The sequence below is a fragment of the Equus asinus genome, chromosome 13, assembly GCF_041296235.1.
Source record: "Equus asinus isolate D_3611 breed Donkey chromosome 13, EquAss-T2T_v2, whole genome shotgun sequence".
NCBI lineage: Eukaryota > Metazoa > Chordata > Mammalia > Perissodactyla > Equidae > Equus > Equus asinus.
Window position 1 is genome coordinate 1698160 of NC_091802.1, and position 26994 is coordinate 1725153.

The 26994-nt window shown below is 50.9% G+C and overlaps 1 protein-coding gene across 10 annotated transcripts; it reads right to left on the minus strand.

Moving 5' to 3' along the window:
* Positions 1–1478: 1478 nt before the first annotated feature.
* On the minus strand, positions 1479–21353 carry FLCN (folliculin). Of its 10 annotated transcripts, none has more exons than XM_044744401.2 (14): positions 21202–21324; positions 19062–19182; positions 18063–18233; positions 15522–15794; positions 13991–14137; positions 12444–12665; positions 11277–11437; positions 9673–9764; positions 7764–7951; positions 5884–5997; positions 4967–5090; positions 3676–3807; positions 3457–3562; positions 1479–2733 (listed from the first exon to the last, which is right to left on the minus strand). In XM_044744401.2, the coding sequence occupies exons 4-14, from the start codon at positions 15768–15770 to the stop codon at positions 2532–2534; spliced, it is 1737 nt and encodes a 578-aa protein (XP_044600336.1). In that variant the 5' UTR covers positions 15771–15794; positions 18063–18233; positions 19062–19182; positions 21202–21324; the 3' UTR covers positions 1479–2531. The 10 variants fall into 10 exon arrangements, with proteins under 10 accessions (XP_044600336.1, XP_070338321.1, XP_044600335.1 ...); XM_070482220.1 differs by having other exon boundaries at positions 21110–21209; XM_044744400.2 differs by lacking the exon at positions 21202–21324 and adding an exon at positions 20789–20928.
* Positions 21354–26994: the final 5641 nt, after the last annotated feature.

The window sequence follows — 26994 nt, forward strand, 5'->3', positions numbered from 1 at the left end:
CAAATATTCTCTACCCGTTTCTCTCTCTTCTCCTTCTGGGACTCCCATGATGCCTATGTTGGTCCTTTTGATGGAGTCTCATAGGTTTCTTAGGCTGTGTTTGCTTTTCTTTAACCTTTTTTCTTTCTATTGCTAGCCTCGATAATTTCTATTGTCTTATCTTCAAGTTCACTGATCCTTCCTTCTGCCTGCTCCAATCTGCCTTTGCGTTGCCTAGTGAATCTCTCATCTCAGTTATTGTAGCTTTCAGCTCCAGAAGTTCTTTTTGGTTCCTAAGGTTTTCTGTCTCTTCTCTGACATTTCCATTTCATTCACACATTTCCTTGACTTTCACCACATCCTTCTTTAGTTCTTTGAGCATTTTTAAGATGGCTATTTTCAAGTCTTTGTCTTCTATATCTGCCGTTAAGTCTTTTTCAGGGACAGATTCTGTTGAATTATCTTTTTCCTTTGTGTGGTCCATACTTCCCTCTTTCTTTGTATGCCTCATAATTTTTTTTTGTTGAACCCTGGACATTTAAATCTAATAATGTGATAACTCTGGAAACCAGACAGCCCCCTTTCCTCAGGGTCTGCTGCTTTCTATTGTTTTTATTTTATTGCTGTCGGCTGTCTTTTTGCTAAGGATCAGCCTGAGGTGTAAACTTGTTTTCTTAGGTCTTTTCTGAGCCTTTCTTCGGGCATGCACACTTGCTAATTTTCCCATATATGCAGCTGTTTTTGAATGTCCTAGTCTTTAATGTCTGCTTCATGAAAGGGGAAGAGCAAAAAATGAAGGCAGGGGGAGCACCAGCCCATTAAATTTCCTGGCAGTCACTTCAGCTGGGGAGGGAGGCACTTGCAATCATGAGGGTGTACAACACTGGCTGTCAACCTGTCTGCGCCTCTGCGAGCAGCAGCAGCAATCCAACCTCTGCACCTCTGCGAACAGAAGCAGCAGTCCATCCTCGGTCGGCACCTCTGCGATCAGAGGCAGCAATCCAACCTCTGTCTGCACCTCTGTGATCAGAGGCAGCAATCCAACCTCTGCACCTCTGCACCTCTGCGAGCAGCAGCAGCAATCCATCCTCGGTCGGCACCTCTGCGAACAGAAGCAGCAATCCATCCTCGGTCGGCACCTCTGCGAGCAGCAGCAGCAGTCAGTGATTAGGGATCCCCAATAGCTGGAGGACAGAGTCCACTTCACCCACCTCAGCTCCCACGTGCTGTTTGCAAGCTGCTCCAGGAGCACAGGCACAGCTGCCTGCCGCATGGCTGGCAGTAGGGGATGGGTAGCTGCTACTGTGCTAAGAGCTGGAATTGACCAAAATTAACCACAATTTACCATGCAAGTCTTCCCCTGGAAGATGTAAGCCTTTAACAGACTTCAGAGTTCAGAAACAATTATATCATCACTGGTGTTATTTTAACATATATTTTCTGTGACTGATGCCAAGAAAATTTTAGGTATCAAACCAATAAAACCATGTAGTCAACAGTTTATAAAAATACAGCTTTATTTTGTTTCAGTATTCTTGCATCGTACACATACCTAGTCATATAAACTTAGTCTTTATGTTAAATATAAATTAAACAAACACAGAAAACCACACACAAATAAGCAAAACTACTGGAAAACCCCTCCAAACCATGAATTCTTCTTAAAAATGTACACTGGGATGATGAGACTGTCTTAAAGCCCCACACTCTAGAAATTGACTTTAGCGAATGTAAATGTCTAAAGAAGCAACAGAGGGTAAGGTGATACGGAATTACACTCAACTCCACACGCGGGGAGTCAGGCAAGTCAGACGGCTCCATCTGACGTTTCAGCAAAGTACCATTTTTGTGTAAAGCAGCTCAGGGCTTCGCCTCAAGTTACAGGGTAATTTCAAAGCGATGCAGGAGAGCGTGGCCAGAAGACTCGGCAGTCACATGGCTTCAGAACATGAATTCCAGAGGATCCAAAGATGAGGAAAACATCCACTCCACCCATGAAAGCCTCTCCCAGGGCCCTAACTCAAAACCAGATTACCACAAATGCCTCAGGATCACCACACGTCCTGAAAATTCACAACTGTAGCAAAATACACACGCACATACAAAACCTGGAAAACTCTTGCTGAATTTCAGAATAGAAAGGTTAGAACATTAACCTTGAGAGAGAACACAATGTTGTGGCTAACACACCAAAGTTGGGACTGGCCTGACACGTTTCCCTATAAATTCTGAGTTCATGAGAAGCATGAGATGCAGTTTTCCTTATAGTCTTCTTTGATAGGGGTGCACAGATGCAAGGGAGTCTCCCACCGCCCTCTTCAGGGCTGGAACAACTCAAACAGCTTGTGGGATGGTGCCAAGAACACCAGGCCCAAACCCACACAGAGGGCAAAGTTCAGCCCCAACGGTTTCCATTCCTGGCTAGGAGACAGCTCCATACCAGGACTTCAGAAACAGAAGGACAGCCTATCACTGCCATCAGAGGCCAGTCTCTGAGCTCATCATCACCACTTCCCAGAAGGTGCACACAGACACAGACTCCCACGGTGGGGTCAATTACGAGGCTCTGAGGCTGAGGGGCTTCGGACTGTGGACATGAGGTGTGACTTGTAGGTTTTGCTCAGACCTGTCATCCAGAACTTGAGCAGCTTGACATTGTCCTCCTCAGATGCTCCGAGGATACTCAGGAGCTTCTGCGTGTCCTCTTTGGGTCGACTGTCCACCTTGGTGAATTTAAAAAGGACCTTCACTTTGCTGTAAAAAAACAAAAACAAAACACTCAGATACCACAGCACAATCCCCAGAGTTCTGGTCCCGGGGCCTAAATGGCTTCCGACCAGCCCAGCTCTGCAAGTGGAGCTGGAATTCACACACCGAGAAGAGACGGCGCGGCACAGCGGCAGCTCACACCTGCACGCTTCCGACCCTCTGCTTGGCCCGTCAGTTCTAATTCTGGGGGATACGGCCAGCGCATCACAACGGGGAGAAAAAAGGAAAGAAAAATTTCCTTAAATTCATGACAGAAACTGGTTGCTCCTAAGCTTCACTATATTATTTGAAATCATGACAATGTTTGACTAAATTTGACAAAAAATTACTACAATGGCAGGAGGAAATAAAGTAGCTTGCTTTAATAAAAAGGGACTGTTACCTGACTTTCAGATTTTTACAGTTAACTAAGCAGCAAAAATAAGCGCTTCCCTCCATCAGGGAGGAAAGCGCCACCCCACCCCACAGAGGAGCAGCCTGAGGCTCGGGGCACTGGACCACCTGCTCAAGGTCACCCAGTAAATAACAAGTGGCAGAGCTGGATTGGAACTCACGCTCTTAACTTCTACTCTACACTGCCTCTCCCAGTGGCCACGGCCCCACCGCTTTTTCTGGAGACAACTTCTAGTTTTCCTCCACAGAACACACTGCTGTGGCAGCCGTGCCCCTGTCAGAAAGACCCTAGGAGCCAAGGGAGTGAGTGCTTACTTCATCCACTCTTCCTTGAGGCAGACGAGGCACTGGTCGACCACATCCACAGACAGATTCTGGTTGGTCAAAGCAGCTTCCATCTTGTTCAGGATAGTGGGGCCCACTGGGAGCAAGAGCGGGGCAGAGGAGCACGGGGAGGTCAGCACAAGGCGGGCGAGAGGCGCTCTTCCTCCCGCTCTTGCTCTAGTGAAAGGCAGCACCCTCAGCCGCACCCACCTCGGTCTGCAGCTACAGGGCTTCCACTGGTCACCACAAACTCATACTTGCTGAGAGACTGGTCATCCTCACACCCGACGGGGTGGAGGCTGGAGCGTGTGGCTGTGTGGACCTCCACTATGACAGCAAATTCTGTGGCAACACAAAACACACTCTTCACCCCCTTAACCAGCCCACCTAACTGTGCCGCTCCAAATTCTCTCAGATCAACCAGGGAAAAAGCCTGGTCTCCTGAGAGCAACGCTTGGGCTCTTACAACCTTTTGTAGTTTATTTGTGAACAGAGTTAAGGGTTAACTTTTGCCTCAGTTAAATTAACAATGTCTTACATTACAACAACTACTAATTGCATTACGTGCCTCAATTCACTTGCTACTAAACAGCCCTATGGGAGCCATCCCACTATTACCCCCATTTTATAGACAGGGAATCAGGTTTAGAGAAGCTAAGTGACTTGCCCAAGGTCACACAGCTAGTTGTGGTAAGAATTTCAAGCCCATCCCTGAAACCAGAGCCTATGTTCCAAACACTACCCAGAAAGGGCACGGCCTCTCGGGGCCTCAGGGCTCAGCCTGGGCGCCGAATGGAGTGGTGGCTCAGGGCTGCCGAGCGCCAAACGCTCTGCCGCTCAATCTTGCGACTGCCTCTGAGCACAGTGACTGCCTCTCACAGAGAGCGCAGCGCTCAGAAGTTACTGACCTGCCTGCGGAGGTGGAATCTGCACCCAGGCTGACTCCTGGACTCCCCAAACCAAAAGGTGAGGGATGCTAATGAGTTTCCCTGTTCTTTGCCTAGAGGAGTAAGCTCGTCAGTGCTGAGGGCAGAGCAAGGCACAGAGCCCCAGTGCACTAACGAATGTCAGGATGGGCTTGAGGCATATAAGAGAAAGAAAAAAGTCGGAGGACAAGGAAGCGTGACAGGAGACCAATGAGAGGAAAGGAAGACGAGGAGACTTCAGGAACATGGAAGGCACACTTTCACAGTCCAGCGAGCACCAACTCACACTCACAGGATGACGCTATGATCCTCTGACGTCCATTTGCGTTGTTCCCACCCCCAGGACTGTGACCTGCTCCCTACAACCCAGCAAGCCACCCTTACTATGAGGTTGTCTAGTCAACCTTCGCCCATTTTAAAAACAGAGGCCCGATGCCACTGGGAGAGCTGGTCCTACAATGTGGGTCCTCCTGCCTCCAAGGCCAGCAGCCAACGTCCTTGAATCTACAGCTAAGCTCCAGTTCCACTTCTGAGCCCTGAGGTGCGGGGACAGACTAGACAGGAAAGGCACGCACCTGACGACAGCACGTGGGAGGGGATCTGCACCTGCGGGCTGAGCCCCAGGAAGTTGCAGCGGTAGGCCTCCTCATACTGGCCGCTGTAAGGGATGATGCGCACACAGCCCACCGGCAGCATGGTCTAGAGAGGACAGAGCGACTGAGAACAACACCAGCTGGAACACCTCCCCCATCTCCATCACCCACACCCCGTGCACCCTCTGCAGCTCAGTTCAAAGCCCGTCTCCTCCCAGAGGGTGTCCCTGGTGACTCAACCCCACTGGGGTCTCTCCCGCTCAGCCCAACTCTCATCCTGGCAATCGGTCATACACGACCGTGCTGCCTCTTGCTCTGCGGGATTACTTCTTATATTACGCTTTGACTTCTCAGACGTAAGTCTCTTCCCTTATCCCACAAAGAGACTGTAAGTTTCTTGAGAGATTATCACACTCATTTGGTGCCCTCAGAGGCCTAGGCAGACGGCAGGTACGCACACACTCTCCGATGACTTAAATACGTCAGAGGCAGACCCAGGCCCTGGCATCCCCTAACCCTCCAGGATGGAGACAGAGTGCCACACCTGCATCCCACCCAACCGGGCACGCTCCGTGCAAAGGAACGCAGCGACCCAGACCTGCTTCCACAGCACCCGTGCCACTCTCATGGCTTCTCAGAGGGGGTCAGAGATTGGGGAGAGGCAGAGAGACTTAGTTATCTATCAGGATAACACAGACTCCTTCCACCAGAAATAAAAAACCATCAACGACTGCCATTTTTAAGTGGAGAAAAAACACAGATCTTAGATTCGGGCATGAACCTTGTTGGCACTGAGCCACTGACGCATCATACATTCACAGCTAAAGTCAGGACTGTTTTAAAACCCACTAGGCAAAGACTGTCCTGCTACAAAACACATGAGAAAGAAGAACTCTTACCCGAAGAACTTCAAATGCTGACTGGACAAGGTCTGCATCTCGACTTTTCCAGATCACCTGGTTCCCCATGAGAACGTGCCAGGCCAACATGCGAAAAGACGGGGCACCCAGGACCTGAAAAATATAGTTCAGTGCTTTCTGCCCTCAATTTTCTTTCCACCTAACTGAATTTATTTGTGTGCTCATCAAGAAACTTCTTGTGTCTAGTGAAGGAAGACCGGTCAGGAAAGTCGCTTATCTTCCTGGGGAGGCCGGGTAACTCGCCCAAGGTCAGAAGGAAGCAGGTGAAGTCCCTGGATTTGCACCAAAAGCCTGATCCCAAAGCTCTTGCACACTTTTAGATCTTCTTCCCAATTTTATTTGCAGAAACTTGAAACAAAAGGTAGCTTTCCGCAACATTTCCCTTCTCTCTATACACACTTTATTCTGCTGAACCATTTCAAAGTAAGTGGCAGGCATCGTGACCCTTCAGCACCCAGGAGAAACAAGGGCCTCTCCTACACGATCTCAACGTTCACCACACCCAGAAAGGCCACACGGACATAATAAGCCAACATCCAGAGCCCCAAACCCCTGACAGCGTCCTTTGAAGCTATTATCCTTTCAACCCAGGAGTCACTCAAGGATCACGACTGCTCTGTTTGTCCTGTCTTTATTCTGCTTTAATCTAGAACAGCCCTCTCCCCACCTCACCTTCTATTCACTTCCATGACACTGACATTTGAGACGAGTTCAGTCTGTTATCTTATGGCATATAAACACGGCCAAAAAATTAAAAAAATAAAGAAGGCTACAATACTACATTTTACCAAACCTCAACAGTCTCAAAGTCCTCCTCCCTCCAAAGGAATTCAAGATTCCTTCCAACTTCGGTCCACATGAGCAATCAATAAGGATGATTTCAGCCAAACACATGATTTTTTTTTTTTTTTTAAAGATTTTATTTTTTCCTTTTTCTCCCCAAAGCCCCCCAGTACATAGTTGTATATTCTTCGTTGTGGGTCCTTCTAGTTGTGGCATGTGGGACGCTGCCTCAGCGTGGCTTGATGAGCAGTGCCATGTTCGCGCCCAGGATTCGAACCAACGAAACACTGGGCCGCCTGCAGCGGAGTGCGCGAACTTAACCACTCGGCCACGGGGCCAGCCCCCCCAAACACATGATTTTGATGGATGAATCTTATTCACCCAGAAGTCCCTGCATCTGCCATTAAATCAGTCTTTACTCCATTTTCCAAAATAGAAATAGCTGCTGATAAAATTCATGCTCATTGTAAAAGTAAATACTGAAAAATATAAAAGGGGACAATCTGTCCTCATCATCTAGTGACCCCTTCCTCCCATGTGACCAGATCTCCCTGTGAGACTTCTGTCTTTGGTGTGGATAGATAAATACCCCAGCACCACCCTATACAACAGACTGCATGCGTGCTTTCTCGCACTTAATGACATTCCATTGTCGGGATGTAATTACTATGACTGGACATTCAGAATGTTTCCAGTTTTTTGTAAGAATGGCATAATTTTCAATTTCCAAAGCACTAGGCTGCATGCAAACCAATAGGACTGTTCAATTCCTTCAGAAGGTTCTAGAATGATAAGATTAGAGGACCATGAGAAACCAACCATCCAGGCCTTTATTTAAAGGAAAGACCTAGGTCATCACTAAAAGGAGAGCGCTGATCCTGCGGCTCAGACACCCCACATGCCCACCACTGTCTCCAGCTACCCACCAAGAAGGTTCTTAGTTTCTCCCAGACAACCAGTCCCTGCTGGGACCTGAACAGAACAGGCCCAAAGGCGAAGTGTGCTGGAGATGAGTGAAAGGAGAGGATCGGGCTCTTCTGAATTTCTGATCGGGGCTCTGCCCCACCGCTGCCTACCTGCCTCATGTGCCGAAGGGACCTAAAGACAGACAGCTTTCGCGGCTGCCAGTTTCCGCAGTCTGAAAGCAGGGAAGAATCCGTCGGGCGCTTGGTCAGCTCCCGCCCTTCTGCACCCTCCGGCAAGACAGGGGTTTTTTCCTCTTCAGCCTCAGAGTTGTCCCAACTTTCTGATTCCTCTTCTAAGTCTGCAAGACAGATGACAAAGACAGTTACAAAACGTGCCGCCCCTGGATTCCTTCGTTGCCCGGGGGCAACAGTCTCATTACATGACCACTTCAGCCCAAGGCATCTCTGGTCAAACCCTCACTGGTTTCTGGTTTTGGACAGCTATCTCTACCACTTGTTGCCCTCAGCGCCTGGGGGGTGGGGGCAGGGGGCTGGGAGGGCTCAGGCTGCTGTGTCCTCACCCCAGAGCCTCGCCCTGCATTGTGAAGCACACACCTGCAGGACTCCGAGCTGTTCACCGTCAGTGGGAAAATTCGAACCGACGATAAGAACGGCGACAGCTCAGCTCATCGTCACTGACGACGTCCTCGGTCAGGCTCTCTTCTGAGGGCCTCCACGCCCCACTGCACCTAATCCTCTCAACTGTCCGGAGGCCAGTACTACTCTCCCCACTTTACAGACACAGAGATACATGTTATTTCAACTAATCTTCATGACAACCCTCACAAATGAGGACATCTTCACTCCACGACACAAGTGAGGCTCACAGGGAAGGGCCTTGCCGGTGCACACAGAACACACGAGAGCAGCAAAGCCAGGACCCAAAGCCAGGTCTGTCTAACTCCAAACTGTGTGCTCCACACCCCTACACTCACCTTCTTTGTGACCGAATACAACCCAAGACACGACAGCAAGGCCTGTATGCCTGCTTCTCCCTCTCCTAAAACGGACAAGATTACTTGGCAGGTCCTGATATACTTGGCTCTCTGCGTAAGTAAATCCCACCAACAGACGACCCTTGCCACCTTCACTACCCTACTAGACATATGTAATCACTACGATGATCAACGGGTCCAGGGTCAACCGATCCATGAGGATGCGAAGGTGGACTGCAAAGTCTGGTCTTTTCTGAGCATGTTCTGCTGTTGCGGGAACTCCACTCCCCTTTTCTCTACTCAGGAGAGCATGTTTGAATGCAATGTATGCGAGTCATTTGACTCTAAGAATAACCCTGACGCAGCTCCAACTTATGAAGAAGGTCAGTCATTCACACACTCAAGTGTGTCAAGCATTATTAGTAACAAACTACACACAACACGCATCACAAATTTGGTTCACCCTACTCCACAGTTGAGACCATGGACCTAGATCACTAAACATTGCATCGCCTCCAAAGGAAAAGTACAGGCAGGACGGAGAGCAGAGGTTCCTGGGCTGGTGTCCACCACAGCAGAATCCCTGGGAAGTTACTGAAAACACGGGCCCCTGGGGCCCAGATGTGGGGATCTGACACGAACCTGGGGAGGACTGCCGAGGCCGCAGGGACCTCTGGGGACCACTGCCCTGGATGGAAACCTTGGGAAGCGAAGCGTAACCTTTTACTGCTGAAGAGCAGAGACTCAGGGAGACTGCCTAGGAAGGCCAAGCACTTGGTTCTCACAAAACAGAGAGAAGAAAACCTTCCAGCGAGCCTCTCCACAGACTGACAGCTCTAAGAGTGGATTTTCCCAACCTGCCCAGTAACGGACTCTCTCATGTGACTGTAAGGAAATGAGACAGGAAATCACAATACAAACACCCAGATTAAAGGGCAAGCTTCTGCAGACGCTCCTCCCGGGGTTATTCATCCCAGGGCCCCCTGCACCAGCTCTTTCTGCTGGAACAGGAGTGTTCAGTGGCTGCGAGATGGCCCGACAGGCACCGCAGGCAAAGGGTCCGGCACAAACACCTCCCAGCTCACCCGCAAGCTTCTCCATCTGGACCAAGGTGTCCTCGGTGGGCGCGCCCTCCAGGAGCTTCTCAGTCAGCCGGCTGCCGCACGCCTTCAGGAGCCTGGAGAACAAAGTGCCATCGACGAAGTATTCTCGCCAAAAGAAAAACTGAACCTGACGCCAATCAAGCCTCTTGATCTAACTACCAGTTTACGGAATAATACGGATATAAAAGAATGTATGAGCAATGCCACGAGGATACAGTCAGCCAAATCCAAAGGGGGAATTCTACTGGACAAATGACCCAAGTCCTCCAACAAAAGGCCCAGGAAAACCAGGGGCGGGACGCAGGACGAACTGCCTCAGACTAAGAAACTCGGAACCACCTACGCACCGCGCATTGGTGCATAGTCCCAATTCACAAATCATTTCTGAGGCAAAGTGAGAAAAGGGCACATGGATTAGGTTGGATGATACTAAAGAATTAGTCCATTTGCTCGGGCATGATCATGGTTTAATGGTTGAAACGACATAACTAAAATTTGCTTTAAAAATATTCTACGGACAAAAAATGGGAAAGGTGAAAAAGCAGCAAAATGTTGATAACTGCAAAAGTTGGAGGATAGGGTGTGTAGTTCACCATACTGTTTATTCCACTTTGGGTCTGTGTGAAAACCTCCCTAATAAAAATGATTTAATTTTACGACAGGAGGAATCCTGTCAGGTGAGGAAGACAGAACTTTCTCTCTAGTCCGCAGGCCCTCAGGAGATGCACTCAAGGATGAGTATCTGAGGAGCTTCGTCCACACCAGGCCCTGGTCTAGACAGCGAGACCCTAGACTTCAAGCTGACGCTACGTAGAAAGGAGAAGTGGGGGGAGTCTTTGGAAGGACTGTATCTTGCAACAGGAGGAACAGAAAATAATTTGTGGCCAGAGGACAGAGTGGCGGTGGTTTTCAAGTATATGCACAAATTTGTTGACAGTTCTCCCTTCAAAAGATGAAGACTAATCCTCTCCTCCTGACTAGGCTGGGCTAGTGACACGACACATTTCTAACGAACAGCATGTGCTCGAAGCAGCCATGTGACTGCCGAGGCCAGTTACGAGGCCTTGCAGACTCCACCTCATTCTCTCTTGGATCACTCACTGAGGGAAGTCAGCGCGCATGTCCATGTGGCAAGTAGCTGAGGATTCCTGCCCACAGCTGGCACCAACTTGCCAGCCCTGTGAGGGAGTCAACCCTTCAGATGACTGCAGCCCCAGCTGACAAAAACTCCTGAGAACCAGGGTCAGAACCACCCAGCCAAGCCACTCTCCAATTCCTGACCCCCAGATGCCACGTGGAATACATGTTTACCAGTTTCCAAGAAGGAGATGATCACTGGTCTTGGTATGGGAATGACATTTTAAAAATGTCACTGGGAAGTCAGTTCCACCCAAATACCTCTTCCACACACTTGGGGGAAGACGCCTAGAGGAAGAGAAGGGCTGCCGCCCAGGTCAGGGCTCACCAACAAGCACACACCACGGAGGCACCCAGGTGATGTCGCCCCAAATTCGTGCACAACCCAACTAACACACTGTGACTGCTCTTATTCCCACAGTGGCTAAGAGACCTGAGAATCTCGTTACCAAGCAAAGGAGGTGTGAAGGCATGCCCACAAGTTGTCATCGCTTGTCAAGGACGTCAGTGAACGGGCAGCGTTACCATTCCTTTGGTGCAGGAATGGCGTAAAAGCCGTGTTCATCCTCTGGGCACGCTGTGGGCACCCAAACTGCTCCGCTTCAAACACCTAGAGGCAAAAGGAAGCGGTAGCCCTTTAACAAAACAAAACCAGCGGAGCAGCCCAGATCCAGCTCGCTCACAGCCACCGTCATGAATCCTGCTGCTGAAGTCCCATTCTGCTCCCTTGATGCAGAGGACAGAGAGTGCCGCCAGTCTCTTAACTCCAAACAAGTGGTTTTGCTTCCCCAGCTGGATTAGAAGCTGCCTCAGAAGAGGACTTGGTTAAGAATTTCTCTGTGCCTGCTCGTACCCGCTCCTACAAGCAGCTCATTAAGCACTTGAGGGGACTCTGGCAACGTGCGCTCAAGGTGGTCGTGAGCGTTGTTCTCCACGTGATTTCCAGTCCTCCCCTGCCAGGCACGTGGAGCCTTTCACTACTCAGGCCCTGCGTGGGTGGGACACGTGACCCATTCTGGCAGTGAGGGGAGAGGGAAAAGAGGCCCTCCAGTACCCTCCAGGCCTCCAGCAGGCAAGTGAGCTACATTCCAACCCGGTCGCTGCTCCACCCGCTGGGATGAGAACGAGCAGCTCCCCTGCTTCCCTGGAATGGCCAGAGGACACGAACAAGAAACAGACATTGTGGCTTCAAGCCCCCGAGGTCTGAGGACTGCCGCAAGGGATAGCCCAGCCCAGCCTGAGAGATGCAACGCCACAGCTGGGGAGTCTGTGTTAGGTGGCGGATCCACAGCACGACTAACTGACAGGCTTCTGAAATGAAGATCAGAGGAAGCAAAAACACCAGGGATAAAACCAGGGCATCGGACTGAAATAAAGCAGCCAGAGCAGAACAAGAACCAGGACAACAACGGACTCGAGAGAGACCAGGAAAGCAAGCAGGACCAACTGACTGCCAGGCTTGTGACCACAACCTTGACTCTGAAGCCAGGAGACTACAATTCAGACAGGGCGGCTGCCACAGGACCAAGAGGTAACAAAACTGCTCACGCTCTTGCCCTTTTTCAGTGTCAAGCTCCCCCCCCGACTGCTACCGTTCGCCCTTTATGTGGCCTTACCTTGAGTGCCTTGCCCTGGAGTTCGTCGATGATTCCTCGGATCTTCCCAAGCAGGAAGGGCCAGGAGTTGATAAGGTAGATGCGGTCCATCATGATGGCGATGATGCTGTACCAGCGCTGGAAGCCCCTGGCCAAGCTGTCTTTGATGAAGAAAGTGTGGCTGAACACGAACCCATGCTGCTCATCCCCAAAGAAGATGGGGCCTTCGCGGCCAGGGCAGACCTGGGACGAAACAACAGCCACTCCAGGACACGGTCCTCTCCTCGCTTCAGCGAGACAAAGTCAAACCCTCCTTCTCAGACTTCTTTTTGCACTAACTAGCCAGCATTAATTACAGGCAGAGTGGGAAGGGTAGAGATGAGAGAGGAACACTTTGCTCTCATCTGCTCCTGGGACCAAACTTTCTAAAGACAATGTTTGTTGTCATAAATGCAAAGGCCAGTAAAGTAGGTTCATTACTTTTTCTATCTTGAGCATAAAATAACACCTCTACAAATATATCTATCTTGGAGTCAAATTTGCCAATGTAAATCATCTGGAATATACTGCAGAATGGGTAGGTCAAAATTGCCACTGCAGAGTCCATATAATAAAGTTTGCATACTTTATTTGTAGGAGAGAACTCAGGTCTCCCTCATGACATATTCGCTCCCGCTTTACACACAGCTCCATCAGACATGATCATCTGCGAGCAGATTAGCAGCAGGAAGTCAAAAGGAAGGAAACTGCTGAAGGTTGACACACAGCGACAGTAAGTGAGAACTAACAGTGAGAGAGCTCAGCGTGTCTACCCAAGTGGGCACAGCTACAGGAAGTTTCAGTCACCGGACTATGAGTTCTTTGTGACAGATAGAAACATATAAGCTAAGACTCAAACTCAACAACTGCAGCCATATAGTTTAGAAACAAATCAGTTCACTCTTCAGTAGGTTCTGAGAGCACATGATGGATCACTGAGGCTTATAATGATGCTTGAGACAAAGACAAATGTGATGTTTGACATGGTGACCTACATATCCTAGGAATATTTTATATCTTAGAAACATGTCCAGGGCTGGCCCCGTGGCCGAGTGGTTAAGTTCGTGCGCTCCGCTGCAGGCGGCCCAGTGTTTCGTTGGTTCGAATCCTGGGCGTGGACATGGCACTGCTCATCAAACCACGCTGAGGGAGCGTCCCATACACCACAACTAGAAGGACCCACAACGAAGAATACACAACTATGTAGCAGGGGGCTTTGGGAGAAAAGGAAAAAAAATAAAATAAAATCTTTAAAGAAACGTGTCCATGAGGAATGGACGAATAAAAGTTTGGTTCTTAAAATGATAAGCTAGCAACCATTTAGAAAACTAGAGGCCAGTACAACTTATTCTGGAATTCTGGCTCACTGAGGCTGCCCAGTGCTCCTGGCTCACTGACCTGCCCGTCTTCATGACAGGACTGCCTTCTGTCTTCCTTCCCATGACCAGCACTGAACTTGCTCAGGGCGTCCTGGAGTGTGTGGGACAGTCCACAGAGAGCTCCCCCACCCCAGAGTCCCACGTGCTCACCTCACAGCTCAGGCTCCGCACACAGGCCTGGCGGACAATGCTGAAGAGCTGGGGGTGGTTGGGGTGCTGGTGACTGACATATTTAATCGAGGTCTCCTTATCGTGGCTGATATACCCAGGATGCCCTGCAGCAAGTGACCGGCAGCCCTGCCCACGAGAAGGAAAACCAAACCAGTTATTCGGGAAGCAGGCGACACATTTTCTTACTCTTATGCAAATGTGAAGTAGAAAATTCAATCTGTTTTCTATTATAAAAAAAAAACAACTGGCTACCAGAGTTATACTTATCTGAGGACAGCAATGTTTCCTGAACAGGAAAACCAGGATCACAAAGGCTATCAGAGGGTCTGAATAACAGATGTAATCTACCGAGCACTTAGGTACCAGGTGTTACAAAGACCTCTACAGACATCATCTCATTTAATCCAAAGTGCCACCCTATGAGATACTCACAGAGAGAAGCCCCATCTGACAGAAAGCAAAGCTCAGTCTCTGAGCTGCAAAGGGGCTCACACAGGGCTCTGTGCTGGCCTCTGTCCTTGGTCCTGACACAACCACGCACCGGGGCTCAGGAGCATGCCACAGGCTTCACTGTTGTTGCAGCAGCCTGAGACCAAGCTCAGAGCCCCTGCTCTGGAGAGTGGACTGGACTGGCAGTCCTGGCTGCTGCCCCTCTGGAGCCACTGTCACACTGGTGCTGAGGCTTGCGTCCTGGAGGCTGCCCGCACCCTGGGACTGTGCACAAGAGAGCACTGAGGCAAGCCCTGGCCTGCGGGATGTAGGACTCCTCCCACAGCAATTCGGCTCACGGAGTCTCCTCCAGGAGGCTCCCTGCCCAGCCCTCCTTCCTTCCTTCCTCTCCATTGCAGGTGTCAGACTTGTTCACAGCCAGAAGGCTCTCCTACCTTCTTCTCCCACCCTCTTGATTCTTCACAGGTGTTTCCAGCAATAAACTAACCTTGTGCACATCGTCTACTTCTCAGAGGAACCACACTAAGGCAGCTGGATTCCTGTTCACACTGGAGTGGCAGGTCCAACTCCACCTCTGATTTTGGGTCCCATCCCAGGTCCTTCACATGAAGAAGTGGCCTATGAGGGAACTTAAACTCCATTCCCCACAGCTCACGATGCAGCACAAAGAGGAACACCCAGGACCCTATGAGGAGGAGACTCCCCAAGAACACTAGACTGAGGGAATCGGAGGCCAGGATGGGCCAGCATGTGAACACGAGTGTGTGGAGGGGACGGATGAAAGGCAAACATGACGGTGGCAACTACTGGCAAAGAGTGGCCTGAAAAAGCTAAAGCTGGGGTGAGGGGAAAGGGCTAACGGACATAAAGAGAAGCAGATGCCTTCCACGGGGCCCACAGAGAACGGTCTGCACACATCATCTTAAGACCACACCTCTGTGAGGGCACCCTCACTGCACCACGGGGCCTCCTGTCCACTCCCCCAGGAGGCCACACACACAGCATAGGCATGAGCCCCTGTAGAGAAAGAAACATCCCCAACATCAGGAGAGACACTTGCCTCGCACATGTCTGACTTTTTGGGTCCTGGGCTGCTGGACTCAGTGCTGGCCCCTTCTGCGGGGCTGTGGGCACGGATCCGACTGCTCATCTGAATGCCGCCTTCCTCCTCCTCAGCCTGCTCGCCCTGGCCAGGGCTGTCCCCAGTCCCAGCGCCTTGTGGAAGTGGGGCATGCAGGACTTCTGTGCAAAACAGAGTGCGGGGGCCGTGGAGCTCGCAGAAGTGACAGAGAGCAACGATGGCATTCATGGTGCTTTGGGGACGGCACAAGGCCTGCATGGGGGGAGGAGGGGAAACACCATCAGCTGGTCAGTGCGTGTTCACACCACAGAACTTGCCAGCAACTCTGGAGAACGTGAACTGGGCAGGTGTTGTCAACAGGTTTCCTGTCTAGGAGAGGCAGGTAACCTAGCCAGGTGGCACTGGCTGAGCACCTACTCTGCGCCAGCACTGCGTCAGGTGCAGGGGAAACAAGACAGACAGACAGACATGGTCCCTGTCCACAGCAAGTTACAATAGAGAAGGGAAATGGAATTCAATGGTCACACAGAAAACCGTTCAGTTAGAACCAGACAGGACTGCAAGGCAGACAGAAGGGAACACACACACAAGTGACAATGCAGCAAAACCCACCAGAGAGGCTGAGCCCTCCCAACATGCTGGGTGACGTCTCAGGTGACGCGATGCTGCCTCCCAGAGCTTACCTTCTAGGAGGGGAGGGACCATGAGAAACTGCTTTGTCTCGCACGTGATACCTTAGGAAGGGAAGTGCAGCGGGTCCAGGGCAGAGAATCAGTGGAGGTGGTGGGACATGGTGTTGGACACAAGGGCTCCCCGAGTGAGAGCTGAAGAAACGGAAGGAGCCGTGGAGGGCTAAGGAGGGGACACAACTGGGGGCCTGAGCGTCTGCAGAGTTGGGGGACAAGGGCAGAAGACTAGGAGGAGGTTTTTTTCAGAGGTTGGAGAGCCTCTGGTGGATTCTGATGAGAAACCGTTTGAATCTTACTTTAAAAGGAGCATTCTGGAGCTGTGCAGAAAACACACTTCAGCAGCGAGGGTAGAGCAGGGAACCAGTTGAGGCATTCCCACCGTTTCATGTAAGAAGAGAGGTGGCCTGGGTTAGGATGGGCAGTGGAAGGTGGTGAGGAATGTCAGATTGTGACTGCGTTCCCAAGGCAGAGCCATCAGACTCTGCTCATGCGTGGGCTGTGGAGCGTGAAAGAGGGAACAAGGCTCTCTGGCCCAGTAAGAAAGGGCTGTGGAAGACAGGAGGAAGAACAAGTGGGGAGGAGGCCAAGAGCCGATGCCTACTAAGCCTCCAAGTGGAGACGGTGACAGGAAGTGGGAGATGAGTGCGGAAATGAGTGCGGCAGTCAGGGCTGGGTGGGATGGGAGTGCCTCAGCGGAGCCTGGGGCCCCGCAAAACTGAGACGTGGAGGGGAGGAAGAGCTGGCCAAGGTGACAGAGAATGACAGGCAGTGAGGCAAACTCCAGTGTGGCCCCAGAGACCATGTGAGCAAAATGTAACTCAGGAGAGAAGCCAAGTCCTGGAGGAGGCAGCTAGGTATGGGACCCAGCGCAAAAATGGAAAGCTGGGCTTGGGCCACAAGTGGGGCAGCTTATCTATCGTAAGGGAGGCAGAGCTGGGGATGTGGACACAGACACAAGCATCCTACGGTTGCGAGAATCAAGGAAGGCTTTTAAAAGGGAGGCTGTGTCCACTGCGCTCTCGAGGGCAGAGGAGGTCTGGAAACACGAATCCAAGAGCAAAGACACAGAGGTGGGACAGCAACAGCCCAGCTTACCTGACGTGTGTGACAGAGGAGGGCCTGGAAGCTAGGCTAAAGAGGGAACATGTATTCTCCAGACCCATGCTGTCCAATACAGTAGCCATGAGCCATATGTGGCAACTCGGCTTAATGAATTAAAATGAAAAGCCCTCTTCCTCAGTGTCACTAGCCACGTTTCAAGTGCTCACTGACCACATGTGGCCCATGGCCACCATTTTAAAAGGCAGCACAGATCATAGAACATTCCCAGCATCACAGGGAGTTCTACCGGACAGTCTTGCTCAAAATAATGAAGAACCATTTAAGTTTCTGAATGTCTGACTGAATAGTAGACACTGGCCAGGATCCAAACCTTCTTCTCTTTTGGGGACCCTGTCCCCCATTACGGAGCCAAAGAAAGCCAGACACCCTCTGTCCACACCCCCTTGTAGGCAGGCACAGGCATGACCACAGCTTGGCCAGGCAGAGGTACCTGCCCGGTGCCAAACCTAGAGAAGGGAGGCAAAGCAGCGGACAGTATGAAGACGCCCAGTGCGGGCAAGGAGTCCCCTGGGGGAGTGTGTCCCAGGGGACTAGCGTCCTCAACAACCTGCTCATGGCGTGTCCCTCAACGTGCCCTCGGAGCAGCCTCCCTGCTGGCGGCGGTGCTCAGAGCCTGCTTCTCTAGCCTGCCCACTAACTCTGCCACCCACCTGATGTTTTGCAATCAGCCTCTCAGCTGACATGGCTGCCACTGCACCTGTTCTTATACCTGAGGCAGGGGCTGGAGCTTCAGTGGTTACAGTGGGAATGGCAGAAGCTGACATAAAACAGACATCTGAAGAGAAAGTCAGGCGGGCCAACGGTGAGTCAGGCACGGGGATCACACAGGAGGCCCTGAGGGGTGGCCGGCAGGTATGGAGAGCCAGGGCACGGGGTGTTCCTGGAGGGAGGTGGGCAGGGGGAGAGGAGACAGATAGAGATTGAGAGGCAGGAGAACCTTTGGCTGGAAAGCCCTGAGAGGCCCATGGAGATTCTGGACTGCAGTATCAAAGGGAGGGCAGGGCTGGAGATGAAAGTCTGGAACCGCTCCCACACACCTTTGCCTGGCTCGCTGCTCCTCACCGTTCAGCCTCTCCCTGCACGCCCCTTGCTCAGAGAGGCGCCCCCAATCAGTCCACCCCGAACAGCCGCTCACCTCCACCCCCATCACTCTCGCCCCTTCCCCTGCTTTATTTCACTGGAATGAACATTTCCTGAGAGGGCAGACTTTGTCTACTCTACACCAGTTCTCGACACACAGCAGGCACTAAATTAGTAAGTGGTGGATAAATGAGTGAATTTACAAGCTTCCCATAGAGAGAAGGCAGTTGTCAGAGACAGTGGAGGGCTCATCGAGGGCATCTAAGGGCAGGAGAGGTTCAAAAGCACAAACATGGAGTACGCCAGAGTCAGAGGGCCTAGTGTCACAGGAGCCAAATAAACCGAATTTAAAGGGTCGACAGGGCTCCCTATGGTGACCTCAAGGGAAATAATGGTTTAAAAAGCTATTGTGGAAGACGGGGTGAGGCAACCACTGATGGAAGAAGGACCTTGGAGGAAGAGGTATCAGGACCCAAAGCAAAGGCAGAGGTGTTAACTCTGGAAAAGGAGGCCGTGTCTCCTTTAAGAGGCATAAAAGGGAAGAGAAGGAAGGTTCCCTCCAGCAAGATACCCACACGAAAGCAGCGCCTGGTCAAGGTTCACCCATCGGCAGAGCAACCGTACGAACCTTTACACTCAGCAGCAGCACAGGTCCACTGTCCCACCTAGACCAGAGCAGGGAGGGCCACCTCCAAACGAGGGAGGCGGCGCAACAGCCGTGATGCTTCAGCTCTAGGACCTGACGTTTTCTAGGTAAAGGGAAAAAAAGCAGAGCTAATTCTAAGAGCAAGGGGCCTGGGGGCGTGAAAACATCTAAGCACCTTACAGCCAGCCTCAAATTAGAACATCATGAGAGAGGACGTGCGGATTCCAGCGGTTCTGCAGGGCTGGGCAGGCCTCTTGCCTCTGAGCAGCAGCTGACACCGCAGCCAAAGTCTCAGCAGAAGTTTCGCACCTCTACAGCAGTATTTCCTAAGGACCTCTCGAAATACATTTATATTTAAGTATCTTGTAAGATACAAACATTAAAAATTATAACGCCCCCATCCTTCCAACTCTAGGGTGATAAAGGGGCTGCTCTGGCAGCACCCACATTACGCCAATGTCACCCTCCAAGTTCCTCTCCGCCTCAAATGGGAGAGACCAGGAGTGATGCTGCTCAGCTGCTTCCCAGAATCCAGGACCAACACGGGCTGCTCTCATGATTAGTTTTGTGGGGTTTTGTTGTTGTTGTTGTTGTTTACAAGAAAAGCACTCCTGTCTGACATGAGTGCCACAGTCCCAGGCAGCCACTGGAAGGCAGTCAGGTAACACTCAGCTCCAGAGTCACACAGACCTGCTGGGTCGGAAAAGTCCGTCTCCAGTCCTTACCAGCCGGGTGAGGGCAAAGGGGTTACTTAACCTCTCTCGGCACTACCCTAAAGCTGAGAAACGGAAGCCAAACGCCCCCTCGCAGAGTTCACCACTCCACGGGAACCAGACATCTGGGGAGCACGAGATCAACCCCTCATTCACCCCGATTCCAGCCTCGGCCAGATGTCTGATGAAAGAACAATCTGGTTCGAGTACGGCTAACATTTCCTCCTTTCCAGCAAACTTTGTAGAATCCAAAGAAGAAAAAGAAAGCTCCTCCTGCCCCACTGTCTCTCAACACTATGCCCCAGGCAAGCATTCAAACACCTCAGAGGCAGGGTCCTTGTCCACCGCGTCCCCCGCCCATCGTGGCCGAGCCCGCGCCCCGGCCCGTGAGATCCAATCCGCCTCCCACGCTGAGGCCCTCGGCCCTGATCTAGTTCATGTCCTCGCCGTGGTCTCCTCATGGGACCGCGGAGGATTAAAGGCGCCACCGCGTCGCACACTTGTTCAGTGCCCACGGCATCACAGCGGCTCTCCGCCAGCGGCGGCTCGTCTCCCGCAGCGGGGCCTCACCGAGGCAGGCGCCGCACAGAAGCCCCGGCGGCCACGTCCCGGAGAGCCCGCTCGGCGCCGCCACCCGGGCGGCACTGTTCCTGCCGACTGCTCCCCGACTTCTGTTTACAGAGCGCTCAACGTACCACACTGAGAACAGCGAACAGTGTCACGTGCCACGATTACCCAATTGTCTGGTGGCACCGTCGGTAACCTACTGCCTCCCGCACTTTCTCCTGGAGGCCCTCCCCCCGCCCTGGATGGACACCAGGGGCGGCGGCAGAACCAGCGCCTCCTCGCCTCCGACGGCTGCGGACGCCCACCCTGGACCCCAACCCACAACGAGCCAGTCCCTGGCTGAGCGTTCCTGCCAGGCGATGAGGCCGCGTCTGACAACACCCACCAACCGGAGAGCAACGGCTCCCGGCCTCCCCGGGGGGCACTGACCTGGGCGCACCGGCTCTCCCTCCTAGGGCCCTCGCAAGGCCGGGCGCGCTCCCCCACACCCGGCGGAGGCAGAGGCCGGCGGGGCGGGCCGACGGCGCGGGCTCGCGGCGACGCGGGAGGAGGACGCGCCGGCGACGCGGCCCCGGCAGCCGCGAGCAGCGCTCCCCCCGCGCCCACCCCTGCCCGGCCCGAGGCCCCGCCCGCGTCCGTGCGAGCCTCAGCCGCCACCCGCGCCCGCAGGGCCCGCCTCTCCGCCCGGGCCGGCCCCCAGCAGCCCCGCAGCCCAGGCCCCCGCCCGGGACCGCCGTCGGCCTCGCGCACCCACGGCGCGGCCTCCTCACGCGCCCGCCCGCACGCCCGCCGGGACGCCCGCCTGCGCCGCGAGCCCTCGCGCGGGCGCCCGCCGCACTCACCCGAGCCCGCCGCCGCGCCCTCGCCGGCCCGAGCGCGTGACCCGGCGGGCCGTACCATCGCCGCCCCGCGGGGGCGCCCCGGCCGCGAGCGCGGCCACTCCCACGCCGCCCCTCGCCCGCGCCCCCACCGACAACTCCGAAATGGTTCCGACCGCCGCAGCGGGGGGTGTGGGGGGGGCCCACTGGAGGAAACCATTTCAAGAGGGGGGATGCTTAAGTTTAAAAAGCATTTTTAAAAGAGATTTGAGGGAAAATGTAGCCTGCCAGGACTCCAGATCCACACCGAAGACAAAAACAAAGAGGACATCTCCACGTTGTAAAGACCCTGTAATTTCGTTGTCTCCCGTGGGTTTTATAAACTGCCGACGCTCCCTTGCCCGGTGGGACGGCCCGCAGGAGGCGGGGGCGGCCGTCGCGCGGCTGGGCGGCAGTGCGCATGTGCCTGAAGCGCCGCAGCTCCCGCCCCAGCCTGCGCGCTCGGGTGGCGCGTCCGAGGCTTTAGAAAATGTCAGTTGATGAGTAATAATATTTCTTAAACCTGAGCTCCTTTTGTTCAGTCTGCGTACTCAAACGTTAAAGTCCCGAGTGCGTGATGTAACGTGGGTACTTAGAGGGAAGAGCTGGAGAGAGGACTCAGCCCGAGCCGGTGCAGAGGCCGCTGGCCCCGCCGCGGAGCCCGGCCCGGCGTCCCGCCTGGGGGCCGCGAAGCCAGGCGACACCCTCAGCCGTCCTCAAGGAGACGTGCGCGGTCTTGTTGTTTTAAGTCACCAGGTCACTTCGTTTGAATTTCAGTGTTGTGAAGAGAGGACACGAGGAAAGGGCGCATGGCAGTTCGTTCCCTGCCTCCTTTCCCTGGTGTAAAGACTGAGGAGTGTGGGGTGGAGCTGTGAGGTCGGGCACCGCCTTTATGTGTTTAATTATTCTTACCGATCCAGTTCCTCTTGACGTTGGACAGCACAGTCTGTTGGCCAGTAAGTCACAAGATAATTTCTGAAGCAAACAACAATAAAAAACCCACGAGTGTCTTGATTTGAAATTCTGTTTTTACTTTTGCCATCAACAGTTCAGACAGTTGAATTGGATTGAGGTTGCAGGATGCTTTGAAAGCCTTCATGGAAAGGTGCAAGAAATGTCTGCAGCCTCCTTGTGTGGCTGTGCCTTTCCAATTTCTAGAAGAAAACATCGTGTCCACGTTTCTCAAAGTGAACGGGATTCACCCTGAAAATGGCCACAGCGGCGGTTCTGAATACCAGTCTGCTTAACCGACTTCCCCACTAATAAGCAAAGAACTTAGGAAACTTTCCAAAATTTTCAATTAGTTACCATAACTTTTAATTTAACAAGGAGATTAATATTTTTTTAATCCAATGTATGTTGTATTGCTTCAATCAGGAAGACAGAAAGACTGTTTTTTTCTTTTCCCTTTTTTTTTTGTAATCTTGTTTTTTTCCATTTTCTCCTAGTGGTAAGTGGTCTTGAAACTAACATTGACTAACATAGTCAGGTTTTAAGATAACAAAAAAATATCTATTTCTCCATCTTGTAACTTTAATTCCAGGGTTAACTTCCTCAGTTTGTTGGTGGAGGATGCTGCCTTGCTCGGATTATCCTTATTTCCATGATGATGGGCTAATAAAGGTCACAGTGGAGGCAGGTTTGTTCGAGGATTGCCATTTTCAGTACAGCTCCGTGTGCATTCAACTGCAGCTGACTCTGTTTACGTCACTGATATCTTTACCCGCACTGCTGGCTTCAGCCAACTGCTTCTTTTGGAGGTACTTTCTCAAATAAACTTAGATGCCAATTCCTTGCCTCAGTGAATTGTACCAAGGGTTAATTAAACTGGGCCCTCTCAGAGTATAAACTTTCAAGGACATTCAACAAAAGTGAGAGACATCTTAGAAGTAAGAAAGTGTACCCCACATTGTCAGTGAAAAAGCGAAGCTGGCAATAACACCTAACAATGCCCAACCAACTGAAATACCATGCTAAACTCAGAGCTTCTGTCCCATAATAGGAATCTTATGAAACGTTCCCAAAAACGTTGGACAACTACTGCCGCGTTTTTCCATCACTGAAATGGGATCAATCAGAATTAAAGATTTCTTGATGCTTGTCTGCCTTCCTACAACTAAACTGAGGCTTCGTTGAATAGGTGTGGACAGCTGAGCATCCAGACTGACAGAGCGGTTCAGGGTTACCAGTTGCCAAGACCATGAAGCCACGTGAAGGACAGTCGAGTCTCACTGTGAAATTTCTTGCGGAGGTTTTTAGGTGTACCCCCACCAACATAGGCTGTCACCTCGCTATACAGTACAGTTGGGCTTTATCTTTGAGTCAAACCACCATGTCCCTGAATCAGTTTTCAGTTTCAGGAAGAAGAGGTATTTTTCATTTGTAAGCAATTGGATCTCATATTTTTAATCACATCTGATTGTTTCAAGGGTACTATGATAGATTCTCTGTTATAAAAAGAATTAATAATCTAAGCTTTCCTTTCTTCCAGCAGCCGAGACAGCAGTTCCTGTGTTTTCAGACGTATTTAGCAGTTTGGGGATCTGCCCAGCTGCTGAAGGGCAGCAAATAATGGGCCATATTTCAGAAGGTGGAACTCATGCACAACCTGCAAGTCAGTTTGAGGTTTTAGGTTATTCGACTGTCAACTCTGCAGATAAGCTGTGCAGCCAGTTGCAAGGCAAGAACTAGTAGTAGTCTTGATATTTTCTCTTAATAAAAAGAAAATCACTATTGTTAATTTAGCATTTTTTATCATAGCACTTTCAGAAAGCTTTTAAAAATTAACCCTCTGAGCTAGCTCTGATGACGTGGTGGTTAAAGTTCAGCATGCTCCACTTTGGTGGCCCGGGTTTGGTTCCCACTTGTGGAACCACACCTCTCTTATGTCAGTGGCCATGCTGTGGCAGCGGCTCACATAGAAGAACTAGAAGGACTTAGAACTAGAATATACGACTACGTACCGGGGCTTTGGGGAGGGGGAAAAAAAAAGAGGAAGATTGGCTAGATTGGAAGAGGTTAGTTCAGGGCAAATCTTTCTCAGCAAAAGAAAAATGAACACCCTCCCTGAATGAGAATTCTCTTGATGAGCTTTCTGTGTTTTAATCTAATATAGCTGCTTGTTAAATACCAAGTGGTTTCTTTTTAGTCTCATAATAAACTTTAATGGTCCATTATGGACCCAGGCTTACTAAATGCATTTTGCAATTAAGGTTCTCTGGTCTCAACTTTTGATTTCAAGAAAGGAGGTAGATAGGATTTCATCTTTGTTCACTATCATTTAATCATTCAGCTGCCTAAAAAACATAGTCATCACATTTTCCTATTCATAAATATCTGATTGACACAGTCGTTTATTTCCTCTGGTTCCTTTGCAATTGCTCAGACTTATGTCCAAACAATGTTTTCTTCTACAAATTGGCTACCATTTCAGGTTGCAACCCAGAAACTTAGAACTTAACAAACCCAAAACTGCATCTTTGAAACGCACTTAGCAAGAAAGAATTAGTATACAACTTGACCGCTGGCATAGAAGGAGGAGGGAACTTGAACAACGTTGGTCTGCCAGTGAACACCAACAATTCAGCCCACCTAAAAACCTAAGACTTGACTTTCCCCTCTGCCAAATTGTTTGCTAGAAAAGTAAAAGTATTTGTTCCTCATTGGGTTACATAGGCATCATTGTATTGCTAAGGCCAGTTGGCATCTTTCACGATAATGTTCTATTACCTAATTTTGTTTGGGATTCCAACTTACTAAACAAAGTCAAGAAGGAACCATCCATACAGGCTTACAGCGCAGCAAAATCCCGCTGCTTTATTGCGCATTAGTACCATTCTTTGGCTCGGAAAACATCTACTGCCATTTCAAAAACATACAACCAGATGTTTCTTTAAAGAATACCTTTTACCAGTATATCCCAAGCTGGAGATCTCAGACCAAGCATACATAGTTAAGAAAGTGTGTATTAAAAGTTAAACATGGTCCCTTTGGGCAGTTCACTTGTACGAATATGAATAAAAACACGTCTGTGATTCGGTACTGAATTCTGAGGGCAATTATTCTCATTAATCCAGAGTGTTTATTAATATTTGAGATTTCCTTGAGAAGTCCTCAGAGAACTGGTAGGTCCGCTAGTGAACCTCGGACCTCAGAAACTGCCCTAATTCCCTAGGTACAAACTCGCCATCTTCGGCACCATCAAAATGCTACAGGTATTCATAAATGTTCACAAAATAATTTGCTGCCGGGCATTAACTCAAAGGAACAGCTAAGTCCGTGTTAACTGTTCAGCAGGTGGATTCTGGTGAGTCCTCAAGACGAGACACAGGCCGAGCCAGGCAACATATTGTCGGAAGCAGCATGTGCCAAGTCTCACACTCTTCTTAGTAACAAACCAGGCCATGCATCTCCTCCATCCCATAAGATGTTCAAATGTAACTCTTGTCAGGAGAGACAAACCGCTCTCCAGTCTCTTTAACAAAGAATTTAATAGATCCATTAACCAGATATTGGAGAAGGGAAAAGTCTCAGCAAGGTAGTAACTGCAGGAAGCAGATAGCACCCTCAGGACTGGGGGAACAAAGGGAAGAGGCTGGGTCCCCAACCTGTGTGGGGAGTGGGAGAGGCTTGCCTTTTGGGGCCCGTGTCTCTGAGGGAGGGCGATGAGGCTGACTCTGGGAGCATGGGAAACGCTCAACCTGCGGTTCAGGGCTGCTGCTGAGCCCTCCTCGCCAGCATGAAGGGCTGTCGCTGGGGTCTCACTCTTCAACAGGACTCAGAGAGCAAGGAGCCTGTCCCTCTTCCCTCCCTTGCCTTATAGTCTGCCTCTTGCTGGCAAAAAACAAAACAAAAAAAACAAAAACGGGCTGGCCTGGTGGCTTAGTGGTTGGGTTCATGCTTTTGGATCTCAGGCATGAACCTACACACTGCTCATCAACCCATTGTGTGGCGGCGTCCCACATACAAAATAGAGGGAAGACTGGCACAGATGTCAGCTCAGGGCCAAGTTTCCTCACCAAAAAAAAAAAAAAAAAAGTGATTTGCAGACTTCTAGCCCCAGAATCAGAAAGAATGCATAAACATGGGTGTAAAGCTGAGAGATAACAACAAGCACTCCTCTTCCAACACTGACATGAGGGACAAGGACATGTGGTTTGTAAATGTTAGGATGAGGCCCTAAGTACCATACCCCTTTTTGAGTTCAAAGTTTCAAAATAATGTGTTTTAGTGAATCCATTTTGGGAAAAAACTAAGTGTCCACTTGATTAGAAGCCCACAAGAGAGTTACTCTTGAAATAGCCGTGACCGGCAGCTACTAGGATTCTCACACTGAAGTGATTTTAATTCAGATCCAGGTAAATCAGAAGTTGTCCAATTTTTTTTCGAAAAGCGTAATTTGCTACACTGATAAAAGGAACATTTCCATTAAATATTATTTTTTTAAAGATTGGCACCTGAGCTAACAACTATTGCCAATCTTCTTTTTTTTTCCTTCTCCCCAAAGGCCCCCAGTACATAGTTGTATGCTCTAATTGTGAGTGCCTCTGGTTGTGGCATGTGGGACGCCGCCTCAGCATGGCTTGATGAGCAGTGCCATGTCCACACCCAGGATCCGAACCGGTGAAACCCTGGGCTACCGAAGCGGAGCGTGTGAACTCACCCACTCGGCCCCGGGGCTGGCACCATCTTAAGTACAGGTATATATAGACATAAGTGAAAATGTGCAGCCCACAGCAGTACTAATTTGACCTGGAGAATCTGAGGGTTTAGATGAGG